This window comes from Strix uralensis, chromosome 2, assembly GCF_047716275.1.
Source record: "Strix uralensis isolate ZFMK-TIS-50842 chromosome 2, bStrUra1, whole genome shotgun sequence".
Classification (NCBI taxonomy): Eukaryota; Metazoa; Chordata; class Aves; order Strigiformes; family Strigidae; genus Strix; species Strix uralensis.
This window is the reverse complement of record NC_133973.1, coordinates 79,882,502-79,900,652: the sequence shown is the minus strand read 5'-3', so window position 1 is coordinate 79,900,652 and position 18,151 is coordinate 79,882,502. Positions and strand designations below refer to the sequence as shown.

General features: G+C 41.5%; 1 protein-coding gene across 4 annotated transcripts in view; it reads left to right on the top strand.

Moving 5' to 3' along the window:
• Positions 1 to 8,373: 8,373 nt before the first annotated feature.
• DNAJC3 (DnaJ heat shock protein family (Hsp40) member C3) overlaps positions 8,374 to 18,151 on the top strand; it is a 40,763-nt gene continuing 30,985 nt past the window's right edge. For 2 of the 4 annotated variants that reach the window (XR_012627604.1, XM_074859410.1), the window contains exons 1-3: positions 8,374 to 8,642; positions 14,920 to 15,030; positions 18,003 to 18,127. Coding sequence is in view for 3 of the 4 variants with exons in the window: in XM_074859410.1 (XP_074715511.1) it covers positions 8,561 to 8,642; positions 14,920 to 15,030; positions 18,003 to 18,127 (318 nt within the window). In the remaining variant the exon portion in view is untranslated. Of the gene's footprint in view, positions 8,643 to 14,919; positions 15,031 to 16,779; positions 16,838 to 17,631; positions 17,701 to 18,002; positions 18,128 to 18,151 lie in introns of those variants that run through there. The other 2 variants (XM_074859412.1, XM_074859411.1) reach the window with 2 other exon arrangements.

Sequence of the window (18,151 nt, the reverse complement as noted above, 5' to 3'; positions counted from 1 at the left end):
TAATATAAAATACCCGGAAAATTCAGCAGAGGACGTGACCATCACACATTTACAACACCTAAACTTCATTGAGGAGTTCCATTTGGGCAGGGAGACACCATTTGTTTTCCAGAGTACATAGGCATTAAGCTCTGGAAAACCTTTTGGCTCTCAACATGCATGCTCAGAGATTTACCAAGATGCCAACTTTCCTTCCTGAACCATGAAATTCTGTTGTGACAGTGTTGATGTGGGCACACCTGCTGAGTACACCAGATCTAAGAAAATAAGTAATCATTTGAATGTTCCAGTTTTTAGTGTCCTGTGGGTACCTCATTGTGCTCAGTCACTAATGGGTGTTCAATCCACTGAATCAGGCTAGAAGTAGTCTGCAGGAAAACCTGTAAAATGTGGGTGTCAGATCCTCAGTACTGACTTTTGCTTCTGCAGATCTGCTCCTGTTGGGCTGCACTAATTGCTAAAGCAGGCATTGCCAGAGGAAGATGGGGATATCAAGGCTTTAGTGTGGAAAACCTTAACTAACACTAGTAATGAAGAGAGGACTTTTAAAACTAGCAGTGTGACAGTCACAGCCTCTTTTGGTCAGGCCCAGAGGCAAATACGCAATAGAAGCTGATGAGCACATTATGTGAACAGTTGGAGCACTCACTTGGAAAGAGAGGTGTGCAAGTGCAGTCCCTTCTGTGCCCAAGAAGTTTTATACCCCATGCCTTAAAACGCCCAGATGGCAACACCACAGGCTGTTCGGTGTGCCTTCTAAGGATCTCTGGTTGAAGCTGTTTTTCGTATCAAAGTAAACACTGACTGGGTGAGAAAATGTTAGAGATTCTCGTCAGTTGATGAGGGGAGTTGGTATGGAGTGTGCAGAAACACTTGGATCTTGGTTGCTTATTCTAGTATCTATTTAATATAAAATACACAGTCAGCCCTTGGAACAAGAGCTAGAACCAAGTTTTCTATTCTGTGAGGGAGGGCCATCACCCTGTCTGCTAGGCAGAGTCTCATTCTTTCCCTATTACTTCCTTCCAGACCTTGATTAATCTTCAATGACTTGCTACAAGTGGTACAGCCTGACTTGGCAAGAGCGGGCATTATTTAACCCACATTAGTGCCTGGTTCCTCCTTCCTCACCCTATATCGTATAGCTTGGTGACAAAAGTGCTCTCCTAAAACATGCATGGATTTACTAGGAGAGAACCAAGAGCATTTTAGCTTTTCCCTATCAGCATGACTTGACACAGGAGGTTTAGGACAGCCAGCAGTCTGGCTGGAGCAGACAGGCAATTACTGTTCATGCACAAACAGGCAGTGGTGTGCAACCACCATAAATCCAACATGCACCTACATCTGCCTAGAAGGTTTCAGCTGATACCCAGCTGCACAGGTGATGTATCCTCTGAATTGCTGCCTTGAGAGGCAGTTAACTTTCTCTGCTGGCTGCCTCTGAAGTTCAGTAACCATCACATTTAACAGACGTACTATGAGAACACGTGGGATATGCTCCTCTGGTGAACTAGCTTAAGGGTATGCCCAGCTTGTGCACCCCAAAAAGCACTAAAAAAGACTCTCAGCAGCTCATTTCTTGAATATGGGGTGCTTTGGGTGTTTTCAGACAAGGTGGTATGCTTTTTTTTTTAGGTGCCTCAGAAACAGTGAAATACTAGCTTCTCCACTTAGCTACCAACGTTTTTTTACATTACTAGATGATAGCTGAATAGGTGTTTTGGGAAGCTAAAATTTGCGCTGACGCACTTTCTAGCATCCTAACTCAAATCCTTTTCTTCCCTTTGCATTGTTTTATTCCCAGCCTTTCACCCAGTGCTTTCACACTTCAAATTTTTATGTTTTTCCTATTCTAGTCCCATTATTGCTCACTAACACATTATTTTCCACATGCCAGCCTACTATGGGGAATCATTTAAATAAAGAACATTCCCAATTTGTGGTCCAAGTTTATCAAATAATCTTACACCTGCATTACTTCTTAAGTCTTCTACTTAACGTAGAGGACTGTGCCAATGTGTTTTGGTTGTGTGCATGATGGTTTTATGAAACTATTTTGTATGATCTGCTCTTCTGTGAGGATTTTCCATATTCTGTTGGCACAGTGCAATGCTGAATATGTTTTTTCTTGGTAGAATTAATTAAAAACAAGTAGGTAAGACCTGAGGTTTCTAGGAAGTAGAAAGATTTTTATGGGGAAGCTGGTGAAGAGAGCTAAGAATTAAAGAATTAAATGGGATGAGGAAAGAGAGTTAAAGTGCAAGAAGTAAACCTAGTATAGTTTGATTGGAGCAAGGTATTTGTGAGGTACCTGCAACTGGAGAACACAAAAAGGAGAGATTATTCTGATTGTGGGGTGAAATACGATGGCATCATGGCCATAGCTGCTTGGGAAACGTCCTGGGTATCTGTGGAAGATGTCAGAGCACAGCATGGCCAGCTGCTTGTTCCCCATGGGGCAGCAGGGGAGGACCTGGCAGACAGGGCCCATCCCAGGCCCCAGCAGCAGGGCAGCCGGGGGCACCGGGGCAGCCCCAGCCCCCAGCATGGGGCACCTCTCTGGGGACAGCGACAGGCCGAGGCTCAGGCTCCCCATGGGCCCATGGCCCGGCAGGGCCAGGCTGTGGGGACCTGGAGACGGGCCCTGCTGCGGTGTCCCCAGGGGAGATGACGTGGGGTGCTGGCCCCTGGGCAGGTGGGGAGAGGCTGGGCAGGGACAGCCAGGCCTGGCAGTGCCCTCGGGGCCCTGATGCAATGTACTAAGTGAAAAAATCATCTGCGTGTTTTGTGGGATGGAGGAGGATGCCATACATGTTGTGCAAGATATTTTGATTTGAGAGGACAGTGTAAAAACTGTCTTGGCAACCGAGAAATAGACTGGTTCTGGTGGAAAGATGGCTTGAGTAGCACGGTACAGGTATAATGATAAGTCTAGCCAGATTCTCAGTTTATTTAATCTTTTCCTTCCTGCCAACTCCCTCCACTGCACATTTTTCAGTTTTAATGCCTATAATACTTTGATTCATTCAATCTTTCCACCACTTAGTTTACCAGAGGAAATTATTTAAATATATATTTTTATCACAGGAAAACAAAGAATTTAAAAGAAAAGAAAGGTAGGCTGAGCCACTCTCCTGTCTCCTACATTCCACCTCCTTCATTCCAACACACACCATCAGCTGTGATTAAACAGTTTGAAGAGACACTGCCCCATGTAGTTTAACAAATTTCATTTTCAAGTTTGGGTACTTCAGAGTGTTCTTCAACTAAATCTTCTTTTCTTCAAATAAAGCAGTTTCTCTTAAAGGTTTATCTTCATGTAACGAGTCTAGCTGGATTTTACTGAGATGGCCACACAGTTCATTCATCTTCCTTTCTCCCAAACATGGAGGGAATTCAACTTTAAAGAAATGTCTGTAAACTCACTGATTGTGACTTGCATTTGCTTTACACATAGGTGTTATTGTAATAGCGTCCTGTCTGTCTTATTTAGGGTGAACACCTAAGTCACATGCCAAGAACAGCATCATGAAACTTTTTTCACTTCTTGGGTGAGTGTAACCTGAAATTTCTGTCTCATTTCTGATGACTTCTTGCCTTCCCATTAACTTCTTCCCCAGTATTTGAAGAATAAGGTAATTACAGGTACCACAGCTTTAGCACAGGGATATTTTCTTAACCATTCAGACCCCTTTCTTGACCTGCTGTAATTTACATGTGTCCAAGAGTCTCAGGGCACACACTGCATACCTCTGTGTGATGAGGAGAGGGAAGGCTGCAGGCAGGACCTCAGCCAGGATGACTGCAATTCCCCTTGGCTCAGGCCATTCCTTTGTCAAGTGGAGTTTGACCAGGAGCCTCTGTGGATACTCAGCAGAGCAACTCAAGTGATGTCAGCCTCAGCCTGGCTCACTGTCTGCTGTAACTCAGCAGTCAGCACACCCCAGAGTTCTCTTGCTGAGCTTGGGACGCAGCACTGAAACAGGACTCATATTTGCACTGCTTCCAGGTGGTCTGCATCTCCAGGCAGGGCAGATATCCCTCTGCCAACCCACTGGGTGCACCCAGTGAGCTCTGCTCAGCCAAGCTCAAGTTTGCACTCAGAATAACATCCACTGTCCATTGTCTGACATGTGTAGTATTTAACTTTTTTGTATTTAGAAACCACTGATATAATTGGAAGATTAGGAAGCTCACTGAACACTGAAAATGAATCAAGGACTCAGTTTTTAACACTTAGAAAACCCTAGGTGAATTTTTAATGGCATACATTAGATATTTGTTCTTCCTCTAACAACTACATTGCGCTTTTACACTGACAGGGACACAAACATTTTGTGGGCAAGAAGTAAACTGTATGAGAAAGGAAAATGAACCACCATCTCTCACAACCTTAGTCACAAAGCATCTGTTTCCCCTTTCCTTTTTTTCCCAAACACTGTTAATCCTGATACTCAAAATTTAAGGGTGTGCCTTAGGACTCTGTGCCCCTTCTGGACTTTTCAGAGTCCTGGATTCAGCAAAACTCTAATTTCTGAAAACAAGGACATGAACGGTTAATGAACATACCGTCACTCTGTGGGATGTACACAAGCTCTCTGTTGTCTCCCTTAGGTTGCACTTGTTTGCAGGTTGCTGTACTGAATGGCAAAAAGGATTAGCTGAAGCAAACCTGTGAGTGTGAGGAGAGGCAATGTATATATATAGATGATCTCTGCTTGGCCTCTGGACATCTGGTGGTAAGAGAGATGCAGGATGCCTCATTTCCTCAGGCCATCATTGCTGCATCAGCAAGGCGAATTTTGTTGCCTTTTTGGACTGTTAGTTAGAGGATAAATGAAGACTGTTGATTCAGAGGTGGGTGCATAAAAGAGGATGCTAGATGGCATCACATGCCTATGGCTTACATGCTTGTAAAAATGTGTGTGAGGACTATTCTGTTGCTGAATGGCTTGAATAATTTCTTAAGAGACACGGGAAACTCCCACCTCATAGGAAGGAAGAGTATGGAGGTGTCTGCTGGAGCAGGCAGAGGTACAGTTGCACACATACATACATACTCTCTTTGTACTCTTAATTCTCAGAAGTGTGAGCTTTGCAGACCTTGGTGTTCTGGCAGCACATAAGGTAGGAACAAACACCTTCAGTGATGGCACAGTACTTTGTCAGTGACATTTTTCACAGTCTTTAAAATCAAAGAGAAGTTTGAGAGAAACAAAGAGACTGGAGTTATCATCCAGGTTTGAAACTCGGAGTTGAGCTGAGAAAAATATTTGTAATAAGTGATAGGTAAACCAAAAACAGTTTCAGGGAAATCAAAACTAGTTATGAAAATAGGCTGCAATCAGAAAAAGAGGAGAGTTCATTAATGTTAAAATTTTCCCTATATTTTCAAAACAGAATGCTTTATTTCAGAAATATAACAATATTTTAATGTTTGAAGCAAAGTTTTAAAATTTAATTTCAGAGTAGAAATTCCACAGTACTATTTCATTTAGCTCCAACACAGCTAAGTTTCTGATAGGGATGTACATAGGTAAGAATAAAAACAAGGTGTAAGTCTAAGAGACCTCTTAGAAGAAGCCCTGAGAATAGTATCTCTGTGTTATGATTGTCTCTTGCCTCCTCCTTTATTTTCATACTAGACTGTGCATGCAACATAACATTCTGCTCTATTGCTGCTTTTCCTGTATCAGGAAAATCTTATTTGTTCAGGTGGTTTTGGAATTAAGATTATTAATTAAAATGTATTGCCAAGCACACCAGGGTCCTTCCAGGACCCTGTGTGTTGCCAATGTCTAATCCAGACTTAGTGTATTATATCTGAGAAGATTTCTCAGTTAATAAGTAGAAACTACAAATTAAACTACCTCCACCATATGTCACCGTATTCAGTTCACCGTCTCTGAGAAGTAGACTAGCTTTAAGAGTCATTCCTTGCTGATTGTCGCCCTCTGCTGTTACTATATATTTTACCAGCAGTAACTCAGAGAAAATTCCTTGGTTATCTTTTGAGCACTTTGAACATTAGTCTTTGCCATCCACCCTTTCACTCCAAAACTCAAGACTGCTGAAGAAACTTGTTTCTGATACCAGTCTAATTTTGACAAATCCCTTTGAAATACTTTTTACATTACAGCTGTATTGCTTTGCCATTTTTCAAATTCCAAGATACAGTTTGCATGTCATATTCATTTTTTCAAGTATTTCTCGTTTTCCATTTCTGAAATTGCACAAGGGAATATTTGTTAAAGAACTTTTTATCCCAGATTTATACTAATATCTAAATAATATAAGTTTGGGGATCTATGATAATCAGGAATGGTCCTTGATGGTTTACGGTCTCTTTCAAGAATTACAGTGTAATCCTATGTACCTGATGGCATTTCTAGCACAGAGTGACACTGATAAATGCTTTCTCTTTGAGCAGCTAATTTTGTAGTGTTGGTATTACACACTGTTCTCCACATTACTGTGTCAGCCTGAAATATTGACCTTGGCTCAGCATTTCAGGGCCAATGTCAAGATGCAAGGGCTTGTCAAGCACCTACTTAAAATGATACTTGATGCTTTAATCGTACTACTTTCATCTTGCTTTAAGGGATTTGATGCTTGAACCTTTATGCTTGGTGTTCCAGTATGAAGTACTGACTTTTCTCCAGATTTTTTTCTCCTAATCTTAAGGGTCCATTAAGTATATCATCATCCTTAGCATTATTTTCACTTATCTTAGGGGGCTGGAGATGTAAATTCTCCTTTCATATTCATTTCATCTGGCTTTGGTCTAATACTTTTTTCCTCAGGTAAATCAAAGGAATTAATTTACTGTAACACTGATTGCATTCTGCTCAGTTCAGTTTTAGGCTTTCATATTTTGTCTCATCCATAGTGGTACAGAGTTGTCATGTTCTTCCTCATGCTGACATCTTTAGAATGTCATCAATTATTCATCTCACATCTATCACTTCTTTAATTATTTCAAGTTCTTATTTCTGAATGTCTTTTGCAGGTCAAATTTCAAGGTGATACCTTTGAAGCATCATCTTCCAAATGAAACATTGAAGAGGGGTAACTTTTCTCCAGTCTGATCTTTCAAAAAAGCTTGTAAATTATAATTGTCTAGGGTGACAAAGGTAATGTGACCGTACCTGCTGAATGAAAAGACATTTCTGTGGTTGTCAAATCAGACTTCAAGCCTCAAGTTTTTTACTTTCTCGGCAGATTTCTCCTGAGAACATAGTGGTTTTTTTCACATTGATGGAGTATAACATGTAATACACCCCTAATATGAATTGTTCATCCAACAGTAATTTGAAATAACAAACTACTAACTAGGCACATACAAGATTAGTTTTTCTGTGGTAGCTAAGAAAAGATAGTATTTTTATAAGGAAAAAAATGAAAAGAGATCTCAAAAAATATGCATTACATTGCAGGCTATCTTACATAGGCTTTGCTTTCAGTGTACAGATACAATACAAACTTTTATCTTGAAAATACTGCACGCTGTTAAGTCACATCACCAATTTTTCTGTGGTCTGGTAAATTCCTTAATATTTTTTTTTTTGCCTGCCTGGAAGTCAGCGTACAGTTAAGGCCATGCTGACTATCTGGGCTTTGCTCTCAGTGGAAAACAGGATTGTGTCCCAGGGGCAGTCAAGCACAGTTTGAAATCACACTTGCCATCCTCTGCTCTATGACTAGGTCAGACACAGCGATAAAGAACCAGGATCAACTTACTAGTGACTTACTGCTCAATTTTTCTACAATTTGAGTAGTCCAGAGATACCATCTTTAAAGAATGAAGAATAACAGCAACCATCACACCCCAAAATATGGCCCTTTATATTGTCAGTGTTAAACTCGCTCCGTTAGCGCCGAAGCCAGCCGTTTCAGCCCCCGGTTAGCCCGGGGCGAGCAGCCCGCGTCCTTCTCTAGGCCTGCCGGCACCTGCAGAGCACCCTCAAACGGGCTAAAGCCGTGCCTGCAGCAAAGCCCTCCTCGCCCCAAGAGAGGCCTGGCTGCGGTAGGAGGGGGTGGAGCAAAGAGACCCGAGATAAATACAGACTCAGAGAGGGACACTTCAGCGTCTATCGTTCCGCTGGAGATCTGGAACCCGACGCCTGACCAGACCCACCAGTCCGCGCCGCCATGTCCAGTGAGGGCACTCCGCTGTGGGCGCTGGCGTCGCTCCGCTCTCCTGCGCATGCGCGGGGCCGTGGGGGGGGGGGGGGGGGGGGGGGGGGGGGGGGGGGGGGGGCGAGGCTGCCCTAACGCGCAAGCTCAGTGGCGGCGGCGCCCCGCCCCGTCGTGCTGCGCAGGCGCAGGGCCACGCCCTCCTCCTCTCCCCCCGCCTCCACCCGCGCAGGCGGGGCCCGGCGTCGCGCGGACGGGCGCCTTCACGCCGTGTCCACGTTCGGCGAGCGCCAGGGGCGAGTGGGAGGGCGCGCGCGCGCGGCGCAGCCAATCAGTGACGCCCACGACCCACCCCGGAGAAGTTGGAGCCGTTGGACCGGGGTGCCGCCACTGTCGCCGCGGGCGTCGGGGGGCGGCGGAGATGGTGTCTCCCGCGGCCTCCGCCGGCCGCCTGGGCTCCGCGCTGCCCTTCCTGCTCGTGCTCCTCGACCTGCAGTACCAGGGTGAGGGCTGGGGGAGTGTCCGCGTCTCCGGGGGCCGCGCGTGGGAGTGGGAGGGCGCCGCGGGGGAGCTGCGGCCCGGCCCGACAGCTGTGTGGCGGTAGGGGCGGCTGCTGCTTCCCTCCGCGGCCCGCCGGGACGTGGGGCAAGCGAGCCCGAGGCGGGGCTGCTGCTGGGCCCGCAGCGGTGTCCGGCTGAGGGGAGCCGATGACCGATCGTCCTCCCTCCTTCCGGGCTGTCGGCGGCGGTCGCACCGGTGCGGGGTGTTGGGGTGTCTGCCCGGGCTGTGGGGCAGCCGGTATAGGCGGGCCGAGGTGCCGGTGGCGAGCGGAGCGGACCCGGCGGGGCTGCGGCCTGCCCGTGGGGAGCCAGCGGGCCTGAGCCAGGCGGTACGCGGGGTGGGCCGGGCCGGACCGGGGGGAGGCCCAGGGGCCGACCCCACCGTGACGGCGGGGCAGCCCCCGCGGGGTGTCCTGAGCGGGGAGTGTTGCTGGAAGGGGTGTGAGGAAGAGGGAGGTGCAGAACTGCCACCTCATCAAGGCTGTGGCGAAGCGTGTGTAATGAGGGCACCGTCACTGCTTGCAACTTGTTTGGCTTTATCTGAATTCCTGGCGGTGCTGGCTGAGGTAGATTGATGGGTGCTTCGTTTTCCTTGGCTTGATGATAGGGTGCCAACTACTGTGAGGTCCTGAAAACGTCGTAGTGTCCTCTAGTGCAACCGTGTGACAGCATTGGCCAGTTCCATACTGACCAGTTCAGTTTCTCCCTTGTGTATGTATTTTATGTGTTCCCAAGTTCAAAGGCTTTTTCAGCTGTCCTCAGTCACAACCATTATTGGTATCAGGCCTGCAAATTTGCTAAGGCTTTTGACAGTGGTGTGAAACTTTTTTATGTTTCTGTCTTCTTGTTGTGCGTTTTTTGGTTTTTGATTTTTCTCTCACCATTAGTATTTGAAGTTCAGCAGAGAAGTTTATCAGAACTTTATGCAGCCTGTTTACTTTCAGAGTATGCTGTCAGCAACACCTGTATGATCAAACTTTTATTCACAGGCTCCTGTTAAATTTATAACTTGGTTATACAATTGCGCACATAGTCAGAGTTTCATCTGAGAAATGTTCTTTCACTGGCAGTGGCAGACTGAAGTAGAACTGAAACTGTCAATAGTTAGAATAAGTCTGTAGATTTAAGACTGACCTGGGTTTGACATTAGAAATTCAGTTGATATACTAAACTAATGAATACTTCAGACTGAGTGGCAACAGGAACATACTGTGGCAAAGATGCTCTGTAGTATAAGACAACATATTGTGGTGTTGAATTGCTTTTTTGGATGTGTATTCTGGTAGTGTTAGAGGAAAAATAGTAACTGTGATCAAAGTATACTTTTTTTTTTTTTTTCCCTAAGATTGTGGCAGTGATGCTCCTGCTGAAGATTCTTTATTTGGAGTTGCCAACCTATTTCAAGTATATGATTTAATGGCTATGTGGACTTACCAAAGCCCCGTTTCCTAATTTGGGGTATATTTTTCTTCAGTTAATAAAGGTGTAGAGTAATAGAATGAAATGCAATGGTTTTGGATCTTATTTACTGAACTTACTAACCTCTTAGTTCATGAGTTCATTTTCCAGAGTGTGTAGTTAGGGAATTTAGGGAGGTTACATTATTTAAGTATCTGGATTTTTTTTCCCCAATATTACTGGTCTTTGAGGTGTTCATATTCACATTTAAGTTTGCATCTTGCTGTCTTGATTATAGAAGTCTGCCTTGTGCCATCTGATTCATGAATCAGTGGAATGGTCAGCCTGTATTAACTTCTCATCTTACAGTTGATATATGTGAATACTAATTTTTATCTGGCTGGTAAATGAGTTCAGTAAAAAGGTTTTCAAAGGCTTGGTGATGTGGTAGGGGGCCATTCAGCCTTTATTGTTGTGTTTCCTGAATTCCACCTCTTCAAATACCCCAACTTGTGCTGAATAAGCTCCCATTTGACACAAATCACCTCTTGGGAAGATCCGTCCTTCATGGCTGTTTGTCCACACTGTTCCTCTTTCTCCTCTACTTCCTAGTAGTAAAAGAAAGGAAATGTAGTAAGAGAAAGAAGAAACAGGCTTTGAGTATACAGAGCTCAGTTAGTTATTGTCAGACCACCAGCTTTAAGTGTTTCTCTCACTCCCACCCCCCATGCTGTACATTTCTGTCCTGGGTTTGAGAGGTTTTTTTACTCACCCCGAATAGCAAAGGATACTTGGGGGGGTAGGGGGGTGGCTTTTTGATTTGCCAATCTTAGCTCTATTTACCAACTGTCTTTGTAAATGGAGGGAGTAAAAACTTGATGGATGGAAGTTACACACTGCTCAACTGGATGCTCTGAGGCTCCTTGTGAGCCTTTTTGTATTGCTCCTGAAACTGCTTGTCCACTTCTTACTTTGTTCAGTCTTGTCCTTGACAGACACACTTGCAAACACACATAAAAGCAAAGCCCAAACCTGTTTAAAAATAACAGCAAACTTAAGACTGCCCCAAAAGCAGGATCTCCAACTCAAATGACAAGACAATCTTCAAGCTCGCTTAGGCAACAACAACAAAAAAAATTAGATCATTGTAATTAAGACTAGTGACATGTGTGTTTCTTCTTTGTCTTTCAAACAATTCTGTTTCTGGTACACAGTTGGAACTAATTCTGTTTATTTTCATAGTCCTGTTGCCCAGCTTGGGGACAAGATTTAAAAAAAAAAAAAAAAAAGGTAGGTAGAAATTCTACAAGGGGGAAAAAGAGGAGTATGTAGACAACTGTAAAATCTTGAAACTGTTTGCAGGTTGGAAGGCTTTCTTAAGCTTTTTACACTGTGGATATGGCTGATTATAGGAGAATATAGTTGGAAGTTTGTATACTTAGGTACCCACATATTAGTACCAATTATTCTAATAAAACAAAAGTCTTACCAGGAAGTTATAATTAATTTGAAGTGAGTGTATTTAACTGGAAAAACAGGTTAGCTGCACCTGCTTATCTTTCCTGTGCCTTCTGACTGACTTCAAGTCCTCAGGGTTTGTACCAGTTCTTATCTGGGAGTAGTTTGGGGTGGGTTTTTTTGTTTGGGGTTTTTGGGGTATTTTTTTCACTCTTCCACTCTTGCATCAGTGCGAGCACTACAGACTCTGAATTTATCCAGAATATCTGACTTGGTTTGACAGCTGGGGCTCTTGTGGGTGGTTTTCTGAGGTCCTTGGTGAATAGGTAACAATTAGGCAGGCTTTAGACATAATATGCAAATCAAAATACTTGGAAGTTTTAAAAATAAATAGTATGCATGCATATCCCTTGTATAAATTTAGTTTCTTGCTGGAGCATACAAAGCTTCTTCAGCTGTAGTGCTGGGCCCTTGGTATCCAGCTCACTGATGGCTATCTGTTGGAAAGAGCTCTGTGGGGTTGGTTTTGTTTTGGTTTGGTTTTTTCCTCCAGTTGAACTTGAGTCCTTATGTTCATTCCCAGACCAAAGAGGGAATAGGTACCCAAATAGGTTACACAGAATTTGAGTCCTTAGACTCCTCTGCCTATGTTAACAGTTTTTAGATGTCTACTGTGGAGTGGTTTATTTAGAGCAATTGTTTGCCTACGGCCAGAAAATGAAAAAGCAATAGATTTATATGGATAAACAGCCCAACTATCAGGTCAGTGTACTGGCTTGTGTTCCCAAGTAGTTATGGTAAATGTCACTTTTCATCATGGTTACACTGACTATATAGGCTGCTTCTGGAGATTCCCACTTCAATTTATGATGTTCAGCAACTTGCAGTGCCAAGTTTTAATGTATGTCTAGTATAATTAGCCTTGTTCTGCAGGGAACCTACCGTCTTTCACAGTTTGCCTTATTTCTCTATTCGTGTTGCTTTTGCGTTTATTTCTTACCTGTTTACTATTCATGGTCAGCTTTTTAATTTCCTTTATTATCATCAGTATCTTCAAGGAAGAAGATGGCTCTCCTGCCTAAAGTATTATGTAACTGTAAAACTGTACTTAACATAACATATATGTAAGACACTGAATTGTATAGGTGTATTTTACTGTGGAAAATCTGTTCTTGGAGCTTTCCTGATGTGACTGAGTGTGAAACAAGGGCACTCCTTCAGATGCTTGAGACCGTGAAAATTGAATGCCATGTTTAGGCGGTTGGAAGGTTCATCAAAGAGTAATTTACAGCCCACTTCTAGGATACTGCTCCAAACAGACAAGTTTTGAAAGATTTCAAATACTAATAGGTGGGGAGAGACAGGAGGGATGAAGATTAAGATTGATTGTTTGTTTGTTTTGTTTCAGCTCATGTTGAATACTTCTGTCTGTTTATGGTTTGATACCTGATTTGTTGCTACTATACTTCAAAAGTCAGGGAAATTTGTGGTGGGTTTGTTTTCCAGTTTTGTTTTGGTTTTGTTGTGGTGGGTTTGTTGTTGGGTTTTTTGGTTTCTTTTTGTTTTATTCCAGTGCGTGCTTTGTCATTTTAGAGGACGTTAGACTACTCAGACATTCTTCTTTGCCATTTTACTTCTTCACTAGCTTAAAGCTTTGATCACCATTTGTCTGATAATTGGACATTCATGTAAAAGCTGCCTTGAAATAGAATACTGTGTGAGAAAAGATTAGTCAAGAAATACTTCTCTACTATCAGTGGAGCTATTTATATTTTATTCAGAGCTATACATACCTAGAATGGATTTTAAAATGTATCATTTAATAAGATCCCAAATTGACTATATGATAAGTAACTACTATTTTAACTTTATTTAAACAAAAGAAATACTGACTGGAAATTTGGGGCTTATTTTATAAAGTAATTTCCATTAATTAAAAAAAAAAGGAATTTATTTACTGTCACTGTTCTAAAGCAAATAATTGAATTGAAGCCTTTGAATCCAGTTTCCTGAATTATTACCAATCTTTTAGCAGATAGAGCTTTTTCCAGTGGATACAGAGGGCATTTTGTTCATTTTAATATGGACAGCTCAATGATTTTCTTATATTGTGGAATTAAAATAATTATTAACTGTATTAAGGAGTAGGAAGGAAAATTAAATTATGATCCCAGGTACTGAGAGCTCCTAGTTCTAAAACCTTGATGGCTTGATGATCAGAAACTATTGTTCTTTCATTACAAATACTTAGATTAATCACCTTTCAGTGTGAGAAGTTTTGATATACTTTCCTTCAATCTGTGTAGTATAATGTTTTTATTCAGACTCTTAAGAAACGACTTTCATACTAAAGATTAATTCAAGGGCCTATCTGAATTAGCTTGATACAAAACCTGAATGAAAGAAACTGATTCCTAGTAATAGTAGTTCATTGTTTTCTAATGTAAGGTATTTGGGATTTTAATATATTACCTTGCTTAAATTTATGCATAGGATATGCTCTTAGAAAATTGTTTATAGTGTGAAAGTTTTAATAGTCATAAACTGACAAGTTGCAGTGAAATTCTGTCCTGATTTGAAGAATGCTGGAAGCAGTACAAATGAAAAACCTCTGTGGTTGAATTGATGTATGGTACAGCATGTTCTTGCACTCAGCTGCTCACTTCTCAACAATAGTCTTTCCCTGTTGGTTGAGCAGTAGTAAGTTATTAGCTTTAAATTAAAACTGACACTTCAAAATCATACAACTTCAGTATGATTTTCATACTACTGGTTAAAGGAAAAGGGAGTAAGAATTTTGTTTATATCAAAACTTGTGCTCTGGAAACAGTTTGCCTTGGAAATAAAGATGAGACAGAAGTGCAGTAGATGAGAGGCGGATCTCTGAAGTAGCTAACAGTTCTCAGTGTGTTCCTAAGTTATCAGTAGGGTCACAAAATTTAACTTAAAGCCTTTTTATATTTGCTATGTGTGCATTATGAGTGTTTTTCCAGATTCTTTTGAAATTGAAAACCCACATAGAAGGGTATTTTGTCAAACTTTTTATAGTTGATATATAAAGCTTGATGTGCAGAAGTATGTTACTAAACGTATAGACAGGAATAGAAATGCATATTTGGCACCTTCTCACAATGCGGTGCTTTTCAGTGTTTATCTATTTACTTTGACATCCCTTTTTAGGACAGGGAAGACATATGCTACATGTTTATTAGGTTGCAGGTTATTTTGATATGGGAAAATGTGGCTTCTGCCTCAACATCAATAACTGTTATCTGTATTGTATTATCACTATGCATTTGGTATAATCAAACTGGTCATTCTAAACCTTTATTTATTTTTTTTTGTTTGTTTGTTTTTCTTTAAGGAGCTGAATGTGGAATAAATGCAGAAGTAGAGAAACAGCTTGAAATGGGAAAGAAGTTATTGGCTGCTGGACAGCTAGCAGATGCTTTGTCTCACTTCCATGCAGCTATAGGTATGTACCTCAGGAAAGTGGCTCTTGCACTGAAATGCCTTTGGGTGGGTTTTTTTTTTCCTATTTGCTTTATTAAGTATCCTGCTGTCTTGCAAATTGCATTCCATGAGTGTCAAAAATTGGGGCACCTTTATACAGCAGTTTGGACAGGAGCCAACAGAGATGCAGTAGAATATTTATGCTTTGATTTTGATAAAAGAAACTCTTAAATTAACTACATGATACATGAACACGAAGTCACGGCTGTTCTGCAAGCTAGCTGTATGAAAGCGATTATAATGGACTGTGGTATTGTTTGATGAGGTATTGCCTGTATCTAGTCCCATCAAGATTAGGTTTTATCTTTATGAAGTTTTTCGAAGTATGTCCTTGAAAGGTTGAATTTATCCATGCTTTCTTCTCTCTAGCACTGTAAAAAATTCAATGCTTAAAATAGTCTCTTTTTTTTTAATTAAATCTTGAAGTGAGTAATGCTCCAGTGAAACTGATGCGACAGGTTTGAGATACTGAACTGTCACTGTCTTATACTCAACTAGTGACTGAGTTCTTGTTTTGGTGTTCTGCATTTTCAACAAACTGAGAGATTAAGTGTTTGTTCTATTAAAGTAATTTTGCTGCATTGAAGCGTAGAGACAGCACCAGTAAAGAGCAGTGTCCATTAACACTACAATTTCTCACTTGCGTGGTGTTTTGGGTTTTTTTTAAGTTCTTGGACTTTGTTATAATGTGTACAAGTGCATCATTTTCTCTGTGAGAACAATAATACCAAGTTGTTACACATTAATGAGTCATACTATTAAAACTTTTCTATTTATGCCTTGGTCTAACAGTGATATGTAAATGAAATATCTGCTGATTCTGAATTATTAATATTTTCTGTGAGTTCTCTCAGATTAACTTCCCTTATATAAAGGGAGTGGGGGGGGAGATCTTCCCCTTTTTCTGTGCTAAGGAAGCTTCTCATTCCAGCAAGAGGCGGTCTGTTACTCCTTTTGCCTTGTGTGTCGCTGCCAAAGCACTCCTTTGCAATCTGAGCAGGGTTAGTGTTACAGCATGGTTTCTTCCTTTATTATTGGTTGGCAAGCTTTAACTTGGATTTGGTGAAAAGTCCAGTTCAGTCTGTGGTGGTGCAAAGGCAGCAGGGGTGTGAGGTGGGATGGGCAGTGAGGTGCCTCCATGGGATGAAACTCAGCATTGCCAGCAACACTCAAGCACCTGGTAGAACTACAGTGTGACCACCTCTGTTGTGACTTTGATGGGATTCTTAGTTGGATGTTGATTTGAGCCGGATTGCCTCAACTTTCATCAGACTTCTTTTTCTTCTTATTTTGCCTTTTTGAAATTATTTTAAGCACAATTTGTCTACTGTGTTTGTAGAGGAGGGGAGAGGAAATTTCTCTAATTGTTTTTTTGCCTGTACTGCATTATTGTAGACTGTGAGGTAAATGGATCTTTTTGTCTTGCCTCAGCCAACCTATTTTTCTTTTTTGCAAACATCTAAAATAGAAGAAAGCTACTGTCCATTTCCTTTCTCTTCAGATTTTCAACTCTTTCTTCAATCTCGTCAGGTTGATGGCTTATGCCTTCTCTCTGGGTAAATGTCAATTACTATTCATTACTGTTACTGGGGAACTGAGACAAAACCATATTCTGTCAGAAAGATCATCATGTGGTGCTGGAACGTGGGTTCTAGGTTAGCTTTTTCCTGTCTTTCATCCTTTGTGTATTAATAAAATTCCTTAATTTCAGCTGTTGATTTGCGCCTACTCTACACAGCTGTATGCAGTAGGACTTCCTTTTATTAAAGGTAGTAACATTTGAATTTACTTGATGTCCATAATGCTGGTGTGCTAGGTGGCATATGGCATGGGAGTTATTAAATTTCCGTGCTGGACACTAGCATTTCCACAGCCAAGACATTGTAGAGAAAGGGTGCACATACCTTTTCCAGTGAGAACTGAACTAATGTTTTGGAGATGGAAGTGGCCAGTTATGAAGTTTGGTTACCATAAAATTTTTAGCAATGCTGTTTGTTCATTTATTTTAAAGCTTAATTTTAACCTCAAATGAGGTGAGGAAGAGAAATACTTGTTTTATTCCTCAGATATAGATGTTCTTGTCTACAAATTCTGGATTGACCATTATGTTTTCTTTAATAGCACAGTAAAAAGTTTACTGTCTTCTACTGCATATGGTTGTTTGGGTGGTCTGAGTTACCCCTCCCTGAGAGCCCACAGTAACTGTCACGTGTTTCTTTGAAATACTGCATAGAGAAGAATATTAAGAAAATTCTTCTTAGTTTCAGAGACTGGTGTTTGCCTTCTGGAAGGGTGTATGTATATGTGCTAGCCTAGAGAATGTTAAAATTGCTGGATCTTGGAAGTTTGACAGGCAGACAACATGGAATATGTGAGCCTGGAAATTAGTCTTCAGGTTTTAATAATGTACATGCATTTGTCTGCTGTTAAGAGGGGCTGTTGGTGCCCGCTTTAATATTAAAGAAGTTGCTGCTATTTCAATAGATGGTGTAAGCGTTTATGCGTCTGTGATGACGTTGGACTAACACATTGGTCATTTGGGGATTATTTGCTTGCATCCTAGATCACGGACAGGGACTGGGATGGAGAATGATGAATTAACATGCTTTCAAATGTAGGCCTGCACTTGGAGGTAAAGAGTTAGTATGTAGTGGCTGTTTTCCTCTACAGAGCTGGAAAACATGTACATATTTCACCTTCAATACTCTTAATTATTTGGCATTTACTGTGTTTTCTGTAATCTTTATTATTAAATAATCAAACTGTGTAGAAAGCACTGCTTGGATATTACAAACGTTATGGTTTATTGATAAATACCATTTTTTCCAGTGGCTTAAAAGTCAGATAACATATTCTTAGTCATTACAGTTTTGCTGTACCCAAAGTTTTGGTTGCTTTGCAATAGTATTCTGATTACTTTTTGTTCACTTGCAGAGGGAGACTCTGATAACTACATTGCTTATTACAGAAGAGCCACAGTGTACTTGGCCATGGGCAAATCTAAAGCAGCAATTCGTGATTTAAGTAAAGTGGTTGAACTGAAGCAGGACTTCACATCAGTAAGTATTACTGGAATTGAAAAT